Source organism: Mirounga leonina, unplaced genomic scaffold, assembly GCF_011800145.1.
Source record: "Mirounga leonina isolate KUSES-001 unplaced genomic scaffold, KU_Mleo_1.0 Mir_199, whole genome shotgun sequence".
NCBI lineage: Eukaryota > Metazoa > Chordata > Mammalia > Carnivora > Phocidae > Mirounga > Mirounga leonina.
The window spans coordinates 2,140,091-2,152,344 of record NW_023270498.1 but is presented as its reverse complement, the minus strand read 5'-3'; the positions used below and the strand labels follow the sequence as shown (position 1 = coordinate 2,152,344).

The following is a 12,254-nucleotide window of genomic DNA, read 5'->3' as shown; positions in this document are numbered from 1 at the left end:
TCAGGGACGAGTGTGCACACGTGTATGTGTCCTAGGGCGTCAGGGACGAGTGTGCACATGTGTATGTGACCCAGGGCTTCAGGGACGAGTGTGCACGTTTGTGTGAGCCGGGGAGTCAGGGACGAGTGTGCACGTGTACGTGACCCAGGGCATCAGGGACGAGTGTGCACGTGTGTGTGAGCCGGGGAGTCAGGGACGAGTGTGCACACGTGTACGTGACCCAGGGCTTCAGGGATGAGTGTGCACACGTGTGTGTGAACCAGGGAGTCAGGGAACTGAGATCAAGAACTCAGGCCCAGCACCCAGGTCTCTGACTCCAGTGAGCTTTCTCACAAAGCACAATACCATCTAAAGTCAGTGCCATGAAATGCTTCAGAAAATGAGGGGCAAAGAAAAAAATTCATTTCTTGAGGGCATTCACTAATCTAATTTTCTTTGCTTCAGAATTACTACATGGATGAAGTTTCCGATCTGCTAGATGAACTTCTGTGGAAAATTCATGGTTTGTCTGACAGCCTACAACGTCCTCGTCCAGAGCTGCAATTTGGTGATACGGGAGAGACCAGGGCAGAAGGCTGTCCCGCGGTGGGTGTTTCTGCCTAACAAGCCACTGGGGTAAGCAAATGAGAATTTATTTTTATCGCTCTACTTTAGAGCAAGAATGTTTTTTAAGTTCTAAGGGAGATATGAACTGGTTGCCACTCAGATCATGAGGTCTATTTGCATAAATATCCCCTCTGGGTAGGCAGCTGGTGGGAAGGTGCGCTGGTCAGAACTGAAGAACTGCTTAATCACGGAAAATGTGTCCTGTGACTTCCAGCTAATGATGGTGGCAGAAATATCTCTGTGCTCCCTGACCTCTGATTATAGCTGGGAGCAACAGAGATAGGGAGAACCAGAAATGGAAATTCCATCCTCCCAGACACCAGGAAATATCTATGCTCCAGAACAGGACCAAGAATCCCCAAAATGGTGGCCACTACAGAGAAAATTAGACCAAAGGGGGAGAGGATCCTGCCACTTCCCAGAGCACACAGAGTTCTCCAATCTCAACAGTACACGAGGGGGGTGGGGTGGTAACCAAAGGAAGGCCCCTGGTTTGGATGAAAAGATAATACAACATGACAGAGTTAAAGGAATCCCCTGGAACATGAGTGCTGGGGACACGGGGCTGAAGGAAAGCCATCTGTTGCAGAAACCATCTGTTGATGTGTAGCCAGGAGAGGGGCTGTTGGTGGCCCACAGGTCTGGAGCCCTGAGATGCACACCCTGCAGCAGGTACACGGTGAAAAGCCAGATGAGCATTGGGCTCCAGCATGACGTGTGTTCTTGGGGGGCTCCCTGAGATCCAGAGAGAGACCTTGGAGCCCAGACCAGCCACCGTCACACAGCCCAGTGGCATGCTCCCTGGCCACAGTGAGATGGACCCTTTGTGCAGAAGTGGACGCTCATAACAAACACAAATCACCACGAGGTGATGCAACATGCTGCCCAAGAAAGCAGTCGTTAAAGATGGCCATGAGGGAAGGAGATGAAGAGCAGGCCTGCAAAGGATTGCCACACACAGGTGAGATTGTAGGCAAGGTGTTCTCCGCACGCAAGACTAAATGCACAGAAAATTTCCCTCTCTGAAATAAGAGAGCAGAGCCCAGATGACAGAGCTAAAAAGTGGAATAAAAGCACAAAGGAGAATGGACAGAGTTGAGGAAAGAAAAGAAACAGATGCCAGAAACACGGGCTGAGCAAAAGAAAAAAGTAACAGATTCATCACAGAAAAGAGAGTGAAGGATCCAGATGGCAAATTTGAGAACAAAATGAGATGAAAAAAAAACCCTAAAACTGATTTTAGGGAAAATCATACACATAGAAGTCAGACAAAGAAGAAAAGAAAAAAAGAAAGAACAGGAAAAAAAAATATTTGAAGATATAATTTACGAAAACTTTCCTGAATTAAAGATATAGATCTATATGTTTAAAGAGTAATTGTATCCCAGGGAAGAAATGGATTCAACTCTATTAAAACAAGGACAAATCTTAATAAAGTAACTAGAGTAAAGAACTAGAGAATCTTACTGATATCCTGATACCTTCCCTATCTATCCCCTGAAAATCAAGTCACTTCCAAGTTACTAAAATTATTTAAAGGTTATTTACTAATAATTACTTAAATTGTAAGAAAGCTATTTAAGTGTGCACATCATTAGCAAATTGGCAAATGATAGGAAAACATAATTGTTACAGAATAGGAAATACGATGTCCAGTTGTGTGGAGAACTTAGAAGAAAATCTATGAAAAAAAAAGGACAGGTGCCCCTTACTGTCTTTGTAACATAAAATAATGGAAAAGTTCAATACAAAATTTCAGAAGAAAGATGATTCTGTGCATGTGTATTCATTCATACCATAAGGTTAGTGCTATTATTTCTAGATTCTAGGTTTAAAACAAAGTACCATGTATACCACTAACTTAGTGCTCAGAGGAAAGTAGGGTCTCTGTTATGGAGTGCAGCAAATGAAAATAAATAAGTCTTCAATTGAAATCATCAGGAAGATGTGCATATGCATACGCATGCACACACATGCACAAACTAAGCATTTGTAAAGATGAAAATGTAATTTAATTAAACCAGCAAGAAATAGCCTGAGATCAATCTTTTAACAACAATTAAATAAATTATTAGCTAATATGTAGCTAAATATGATGGAAGAAAGTGCAATAAATGCACAGAATAAAAATGAGAAAGCAAAAATTAAGGAAATTCAGTGAATTATAAAATATTTGGAACGCGAGAACAGCCCTCAATACTCTTTATGCTCCAGCTAACTCGAGTCAGACAGAAGCCTCAAGCAGCGTGAAGACCACCCTTCCAAAGGCACCTTGGTTCCGATGGTCCCACAGGTGACATAGTACCAAACTACGAGAAGACGCGTACATTCAAAATGTCCTTGGACTGTTGCAGAGCACAGAGACAGAGAAAGCTCCCAGATGCACTTCTACGAATCTAAGTAATGTATTGCTATCAAAATTGGGCAGAATATCTCTAATTTAAAAAGACAAAACAACCACATGCCAGTCTTACTGATTTTGATACCAGAATACCTAAATTGAGAAAACCCTATAAAGATGAATGAACCCTATCAATGAAACCGAGGATTCCAGGGAATCATGCATTGCCCCAAAATGTGGAACCCCTTCTCCCCATTGAAGGAGGGCAGGAAGCTTGCAGCTCTGTGGTCTTCACACCGGGCCACGGGCTCTGTGTGGAGAGAGGACCTTCCTGCCCCTCCTTCTGGAGCTGGCCGTGTCCCAGTGAACAGGGCGGTGAGGCTGCCTTCCAACATGATGCCTGGGGCATACTGATCCTGATGCCCTAGAAACAAGTATCTAGAAATCATAAAACAGGACTTTGGGAATTTAGCATTTTCTCAGAAGAATACTGTTGTGATTGAAGGTTATGATCTTTATTAAGAATGTAATCTTGCTGGGGCGCCTGGGTGGCTCAGTTGGTTGAACACTGGACTCTCGATTTCAGCTCAGGTCATAATTTCAGGGTTGTGAGATTGAGCTCCATGTCAGGCTCCATGCTGAGCATGGAGTCTGCTTGGGATTCTCTCTCTCTCTCTCTCTCTCTCTCTCTCTCTGCGCTCCTCCTCCCCTGCTCATGCTTTCTCTTTCTTTAAAAAACAAAACAAAACAAACAAAAACAATGGCAAATTGAATCCAGCATCAGATTAAAAGAACAATATGCCATGATCATTTATGAGTTTTAAACCAGTCAAAGAAATGTTTTAATACCAGGAAACAGATTAGTGACCTTCACCAAGAAATGGCAGACTATCCCTTGATTTTCTCCATGACTGTATTTGATGAGATTCAACATCCATTTCTAATTTTTAATCTTAATTGATATAATTCAAAAAATAAGACCGAATGCCAAGTCAGTGCTATGTGTCATGGTGCCATGTCCAAGACCTTCCCACGGAGCGGAGGACGAGGGGAGATTGTCGGTTTGGAAGTCCAACAGGAGAACTTTTAAGGGATTTACTGGTCTCCTTCCTGGACACACTGCCCGAGTTGATACATCTAATAGCGGACAGCCACACTTAACAGCGTGGTCGCTCGTGTTCCCCGCACACAGCGCAAGACCAGTTTCCTGAGGTTCGAGGACAATTGCACTCCACACCCACGGAGGCGCGGGGCTGCCTGTGGATCCCAGTTCCTGTGCCGCGACCTGCTGGCCCCACGCCGGACAGACCCTCTTTTGTATGATGTGACCTGAGCAAACAACCCGTTTGAATTTCCTAACTTCAGGGCAGCTGTTCTTCATCTTAGCCTTTAATAATTCAGATTCGTATTGTTATAAACTGGAAGGGTTGGTTTCCTGGAGCTCTGCGAACCGCCTGCAATCACATTGTTCTTTGTCTTTCTGGAGTGACTCAGTGCAGCGACATGCCGCGGGGCTGCCCGTCTCTGTGCTCTCGTCCTCGCCCACTTGGCAGCCGCAGGTGCCTCAGCATGCTCTCTGCTCGGCCGTGTCAATCCCACCCGGGGAGAGCTGCCCACCAGAGGACTTTGCCCCCAATTCTTCCTGATGCCCGGACCCCATCACCTCCCCCCAACCCCACCGCCCCAGGGACCCACTGCTCTGTGGGAGCGGCCGGGCCACTGAGACTTCAGTGCAACTTCGAGAGGCCAGAGGGGTTTTTCCTGCTGATTGTCCTCTGAATTCGCTTTTATGAATGTGGCTGAGTCAGGCAGGAGCATCCAGAAGGTCAGGAACATCCCGACCTCAGGTTACAGTCCGCTTGAGCGGTTTTGGTCCTTCTTTACAAGGACGTGTCATTCCTTAGCACCCACCTGCCAGGAGGGAAGCTGGGCATTTGGTGTAGCCGTGGAGGATCCGCGGCTCACTTTCCACCTCCATGGAAACCTTCGGAGAGGTTTGTGTGTGCCCTGTGAGTCAGTAACCGTCAGGACTCAGGGGGCCATCAGAAGGGTGGATTTTTGTCCCACTTCTTCCCTTCCCTTTGCCAGTTTGCGGGTTACCTTAAAAGATATTTGGAAGACTTGCCTTTCCTTAACGTGGACAGCCTACGAATGTCATAGAAACCCATCCAGGAAATTTGCTGAGCTCCCCCCTGAAATCCAGGACTTTTTGTGGTCCTAATCGGGTTCCATAAACCCAGCTTTCTGGACTCATGAATACACGAAACTCAAATCCTTGAGAAGAGAACAGGTTATGAAGGGTTGGTTTAAGGAAATATCTGCTTGGCCTGAGCACGCAGGAAGTATGGGCTCCTGGGAGAGGCAGGTGGGACTAGTACTCGAGCACCTGCTGAGTGGGATTTGGTTTTAAGCACTGGCTGGCTGGTGGATGGGCCTAGGGTAGTGACTTAACATCTTGAACCTCAGTGTCCACCCCGGTGAAGGACCAAGTACTGTGGCGGGCACAGCTCCCAGGGGCTGGGGGCAGGGGTCCAGTGATGTCTGTGTCTCCTGAGAAGACAGTATTCCTGGAACTTGGAAAATACAAGTCTCAGAATTGGGGGCAAAGTTCTCAGCAACCCCGGTGCCCACTTGGATCTGCAGCATGAAGTGCCTCTTTGTGGGAAGCTGGCTGCAAGGGGCCATTCATGACGCAGACGCTGGGTTACAATGAGGTCTCAGGGTGCCCGGCTGGCTCGGTCGGTGGAACCCGTGGCTCTTGCTCTCGGGGTCGTGAGTTTGAGCCCCACACTGGGTGTAGAGATCACCTAAAAATAAAATCTTTTAAAAAGACAATACAAAATTAAAATGACAGGGCGCTTGGGTGGCTCAGTCGTTAAGCATCTGCCTTTGGCTCAGGTCATGATCTCAAGTCCCACATCGGGCTCCCTGCTCAGCCAGGAGTCTGCTTCTCCCTCTGCCTCTCCCCTCTCCCTGCTTGTGCTCTCTCTGTCTCTCCAATAAAGAATAAAATCTTTAAAATAAATTAATAAAATGAGGTTTCCTAGGAAGAATGCACTCCCCCATAATTCCCAAGAGCCACTCGATATGCAGCAGGAGATTGGTCCTGGATTTGACTTAACTGGCCCAGCATCCCTGCTGTGTCACACCCTCTCCTCTCAGTGCTTTCTACAGAGCCCGGTGCTCAGTAAGTACGTAGTAATCGGTGATCGGCTAAAAGAAGCTACTGGAATATGTATATGGGTAGAAAGAAGGAAAATAAAGTAAATAGGGCAGAGTGTTAATATGTGATTCCAAACAGAGGTATAGGAGCGCTCAAGTGAACTATTCTTGCAAGTTTTCTTGTGCATTCAAGATGATTTCCAAATGAAAAGCTTTGGGGCGCCCGGCCAGCTCAGTCAGTGGGACGTGCGACTCTTGATCTCGGGGGTGTGGGTTTGAGCCCCACGCTGGCCGTAGGGATGACTTAAAAAAAATAACAAATAAACGAGAAGGCTCTGTTGAATCACTGCACGGCAAGACGGCAACATGCTAGAGCCACAGCTGTGGGTGTGATTAGCTGTGATGGTTCTTGTTTTTCTAAACTTTTCTCCATGTCGAAGTGTACCTTGGAATTTTTCCCTTCCGTGGACATCACAAGGAAAGCTAATTAAATTTAAGAGAACTATTCCGCTGTGATTTACAAAGCATAATATATCAGAAGTGGAAAGGACCAGACAAATGTTGAAGCAGAAAGTCTTCGGAGATAAATTTCCTCTGCTTTCGGGATTATATTTAAGTCTGCCCGTGATAACTTCACAAGACGGAGAACTGTTGTCGGACTTTGTCGGACTTGATTCATTGCTTCCTGGCAGCCCGAGCTCTGGCTAAATTGAAATATTATTGTTAATCCCTTCTTCATCTCAATGTGTGCTGGGGTAACACTTGAGACGTGATGGATAGAAACCAGGACTTCTGTGTGCCTAGGAAAACGTAATTTATTTACGTGAACCAAATTATCTCGTCGTGGGAGCCAAGGAAGCTGGATTCCTAAAGACTAAATGGCACTATCAGATGGCTGCCTTCCAAAGAAGTTGTTTTAGCTGAGAGTCTTTCAAACTATGGTTATGTCCCAAAATAATAAGCAAAATACTGCATTTGTTTGCCAGGGCGGCTACAACAAAGGCCCAGAAACACGAGCGTAACGTGTCACAGTTCGGGAGACCCGGGATCCGAGATGGGGTGCCGCTGGGCCTCGTGCCCTCTGAAGGCGCCGGGGAGGGTCTGTGCCAGGCCTCCCCCCTCCCCTGCCCGGCTCCTCAGCTTGGGGACCCCCAGCTCCTGTTTTCCTGGGGTGTTCCCCTGCGCTTGTCTGTGTGTTTTATGAGGACATGGTCACCTGGGGTTAGGGCTCCCCCGTGGGACCTCATCTTGATGTGATCATCCGCAGAGTGAGGTCACATCTACAGGCACTGGGGTAGCACCTTGGCGTCTTTGGGTGGGGGACCCATCACAAATACCTTTGAGCAGCTGTCGCTATTTGAAGACAAGGGCTATCTATATTGTTTTAATTAATTTCAACTTTTTGAGGAATTTCATTCCACTAGGGTGAAAAAAGTAAAACAAAAATTTCACAAACTTTCTATTTTTTTACTCCGCATAGATCCTCCTGCGGGGAGGCTTTCATAGGACAAATGTTTGCATCTTAGGACATGTTGATTATCGTAAAAACTACAGAAGGAATGAATCATCTGAGTTCCTGGACTCTGAAAAAGATCAGGTGATAACCAAAAAAGAAATTCTTTTTTGCCACTTGAAATGGAAGTTTAAACTAGGAGCACGATGGGGCTCCTGGGTGGCGCAGTCGGTTGAGCATCTGACTCTTGATTTCAGCTCAGGTCATGATCTCAGGGTCCTGAGATCGAGCCCCACGTCGGGCTCCATGCTCAGCAGGGAGTCTGCTTCTCCTTCCCTCTCCCTCTGTTCCCCCCCCAGGCCCCCCAGGACTCTCTCTCTCAAATAAATAAATAAATCTTAAAAAAATATACAGGTGCACAATTGAGCCTCCCCCTGAAACCATGGGTGTCTGTATACCACACCTTTGGTGAAGGACTGACCCCACTCCCCAGCAGCTCAGAAGGAAGCATCTAGTCTGGGTGGGTTCTAGTGCATTGGATCAAAGTGGGTGCCGCACTTGGGGATGTGTCCCGAGGAGCTCATCCCGCATCATGACATCGAGGGGTGAGGCATGTAATTTGCAGTGGGACTAAGGGGAGAGGCAGAGCAGTGGCTAGACCTTCCCTGCCAGACCCCATGCTCCCTTTCTGGCATCCCCAAGTCTCTCTTGGGTGGAAGAGAAGGGGTCCTAATTACAGCAGGCACGTGGGTGTGCCAGACCCAAGCACGTCCCCACCCACTGCCCTGGCGTGGGAATATACTGGACCGGATCTGCGAAATTAGAGTGCCTGTAGAAAGCAGTTGTGGAAGTCTCAGGGACTGGGGATCCCTGTTCCAGGGCTGGTTACCTTCTCCCCGATGTCTCCCGCTGCTGTGGATTGTCTGGAACCGGCTAAAGAGTGCAAAAATACTAGCCTTTGGCCTCAGAAATGTAGAGGCCTTAGGAAGGCTTTCTGTGCGGTGAGCAGAGCTCAGTTGTTTTCCAGAGATTGGTGCTGGCCAGGGGCACCTTCATAACTTACTGCATTTCATTTTCAACATCTTCCTGGCCCTGTTGTCAGGCAAGGAGCAAAGAAACTGGATCATCAAATTTCAGGAATGTGAGTGGAACCTTCGGATGACCTTAGCATGCCCAGTGCCCTGCAGATGGTGAGCAGATTTGTTCCCAAAGCTGTGGGTGACAAGGTTTATAATCCTCAGAGGTGGTTGGTTTCTTGGACGCTGAGTCACAGGAGAGGGATGACCATGCTGGGTCATGGCAGTGGTCGGGGCAGAACGACGGACACAGAGGTCATGGGGACAGAGCAGAGAATCCAGAAATAGAGCCATGCAAACAGGCACAACCAGTTTTTGACAAAAGTGCAAAACAACGCAGTGAAGGAAGAATAGCCTTTTCAACAATGGTGCTGGCGTAACTGGACAGCCGGAAGCAAGAAAAAAGTGAAAAAAAAATAGTACTTCAATTTGCACCTCACACCTTAGACAAAAATTAACTCAAAACAGATCAGGGACTCAAAGGAAAAACGTAAAACCACAGCATTTTTGAAAAAAGAAGAACCAAAGAAGCAAATCAGCACAATCCATAAGATCAAAATTAAAAGCTTCGCTCTACAAGCTACCTTGGGAAGAGGGTGAACGGACAACTAGAGATTGCAAACCACACATTCGACAAAGGACTAGTATGTAGAATATATAAAGAACTCTCAGAACTCAGCAATAAATCACAAATAATCCAGGTAGAAAACGGACCAAAACATGAACGGACATTTCACTGAAGAGAATGTCCAGAAACTCACGAGATGTGAGCCTCAGCAGCCACCAGGGTGACGCAGAGTGGGACCAGTGAGGCGTCACCCCGCACCCATGACCAAGGCTCAAGTAAAAGTAGTGACACTTAACGGGGCGTGCATGCAGAGACCAGCTCTCTCATCCATTGCTGGTGGGAATGTAGAGTGTTCAGCCCTTCCGTGAAATAGGCAACTTCTCATAAAATGAAACACAAAAACTTAGGATCCGGAAATGGTACCAGAATGGATACATTTATCCCAGAGAAATGGAGACTGGTGTTCACACAAAACCCTGTGCATGCACTTTCCTAGCTTCCTTGTAATACCCCTAAGCGGGGAAACCTCCCCGATATCTGTCACTGATTAAACAGCTCAACTAGGGGCACCTGGGTGGCTCAGTCGTTAAGCGTCTGCCTTCGGCTCAGATCATGATCTCAGGGTCCTGGGATCGAGCCCCGCATCGGGCTCCCTGCTCATCCAGGAGCCTGCTTCTCCCTCTCCCGCTCCCCCTGCTTGTGTTCCCTCTCTCGCCTTTGCCTGAGGAACACTATGCCGTAGTGAAGAGGAACAGGGTATCTGTGTGTCTAGCAACCAGGGTGAGTCTCCAGGGAGTTATGCTGACTGTCAGAGCCAAGCTCAGGTTGCATACTCTGTGATCGTGTTTATAGAACATGCTTGAAGGGACAACATCATAAAGTTGGATAGCCGATTCTAGAGCGGGAGGGAGAGACGTGCAGCTAGAATAAGGCAGCAGGAGGGACCCTGGGGATGGAATGTTCTGTATCTTAACCGTATCGGATGTAACATCCAAGTTGAGATGGTCCTGTGGTTGCGAGAGACGAGAGACGTTACCATGAGGAAAGCCAGGAAAAGGGTTCATGGGATCTCTGTACGAGGTTTTACAATTGCACCTGTACCTACAATCTCTCAAAGTAAAAAAAAAAAATTAGTTTAAAAGTAAGGTTGTTCTAACATGCAAAACTAGCATGAGGGAAATGACACTTTATAATTAATAAAAAATGTAATGCTTTCTCTAGCAGACAAGAGAGCGGTCCCAATCAGAAATGTGCTTTACAACCTGCACAGCTTCCCGGTACCTCCTTCCTCCAACCCGGCCCGGGGTTTAGCCCTTCCTTCAATTATCTTTCCAGGGTGAAAGTTCCAGAGCACGGAGGCATCTGCGATCCTCCAGGGGGTGGCCATCCCCAGTGCTCTGATCTGCCTCATGGGGTCCAGCCCCGTGCTGGGCCCCACACCATCTGTTTCCACTTCCTGTTGTACCAAGACTCAGATGGGGGAGATCCCATGCCACGGTGGATCCTGGAGAGTCCTGCTTGGAAGCCCCAAAACTCGGGATTATTTGGGATCAGAGTAACATGTTTGTGTCGGGAACCAGATATCTGCAGAGAGAATGCCGGCGGAAGTGTGCGTGGAAGAAAGATCAGGGCATCGGCCAAGCCGGAGAGATACAGGAGCTCTGCCTAAAGCAGGAACCACCTCCCTGACATGACAGCTCAGCGAACGGGCAGGCTGCTCCTTACCAAGCAACACATTTCCACCACGAAAGGGTCCCCGGGATCCGAACAGCATCAATGCCCCAGAACGAAATGGACGAAGGACAGCGAGTCAGCCCAGGACCATGCAAGTTCGCTGTCCACATGCACCACTAAATACCTGGTCTCTGCTTTAGGGCGGCCCACTTGATGGGACGTGCAGCCGGCGGGCTGACTGGCAGGCCAACTGTCCGCACGGTCTAATACCTTCTACTTCCGGATCCACGTTCGCTGCCCTCGCCTAAGAAAGAAGTGGAAATCCTCGTGGTGCTGGGCAGGGCCGATGCTGTACTTCGGTCGTGCTTTAGACCAGATAAGTTAAGGCTATGAGAGCATTTTGTCAAAGACCGTTGAGATTCTCCACGGGGCAAATGTCCTGATTGAATTACTGATACATGAGTTTGTCAGCTCAGCTCATGTTTAAGAAGGTACGGCCACCAGTTTGTTCTGTGGGCGAAACTCCTTCCGAGATAAATAGTCTTGCCTTGCACTCCGGGTAGGTCTGGTTCAAGATCCGAGGTGCCTCCGAGGTCAGTAGGGGCCGCCACGGACCCCCGTGTCGGGGACGGCAGTTGGGGGGAGAGGCCAGCACACACGGGACTGAGAAGTCTGTCCATGCGAGACGCCACGAAAGAGGAACTTCTGAGTCGCTAACCTATGTACCAGTGATTCCAGCACCCTTGTCCCTACCCCAGATCTAAATGCACCGGGAATTGGTGGCTTGGGTCAAAGACCTCAGCACATCAAACTACAGAAGTGGCTTTATTAGTTATTATTTGTATTTATTACTTGTATTATTTATTGTTTATTATTTGTAAGAGAAATACTTTCCTCATTCCACCCAACTGTGAACTATATTTTTTGATGATGTCCCCATCTCCATCTGACTTGCCCCACCCCCACTGTCCCCACCTGACATTGTCCCACACCCACTGTCCCCACCTGACATTGTCCCACCCCCATTGTCCCCACCTGACATTGTCCCACCCCCACTGTCCCCATCAGACGTTGCCCCACTCCCCTGTCCCCATCAGACGTCCCACCCCCACTGTCCCCATCAGACGACCCACCCCCACTGTCCCCACCTGACATTGTCCCACCCCCACTGTCCCCACCTGACATTGCCCCACCCCCACTGTCCCCATCAGACGTTGCCCCACTCCCCTGTTCCCATCAGACGTCCCACCCCCACTGTCCCCATCAGACGTCCCACCCCCACTGTCCCCACCTGACATTGTCCCACCCCCACTGTCCCCTCCTGACATTGTCCCACCCCCACTGTCCCCACCTGACATTGTCCCACCCCCACTG

At 48.3% G+C, this 12,254-nt stretch overlaps 1 protein-coding gene across 1 annotated transcript in view; it reads left to right on the top strand.

Annotated features, from left to right (window-relative positions):
• Window positions 1–12,254, top strand: part of LOC118024516 (polycystic kidney disease protein 1-like 1) — a 39,662-nt gene that overhangs the window by 22,356 nt on the left and 5,052 nt on the right. Inside the window, exon 13 of the mRNA XM_035026462.1 lies at window positions 445–615. Within this exon, the coding sequence (XP_034882353.1) occupies window positions 445–603 (159 nt within the window). The 3' untranslated portion in view covers window positions 604–615. The remainder of the gene's footprint in view (window positions 1–444; window positions 616–12,254) is intronic.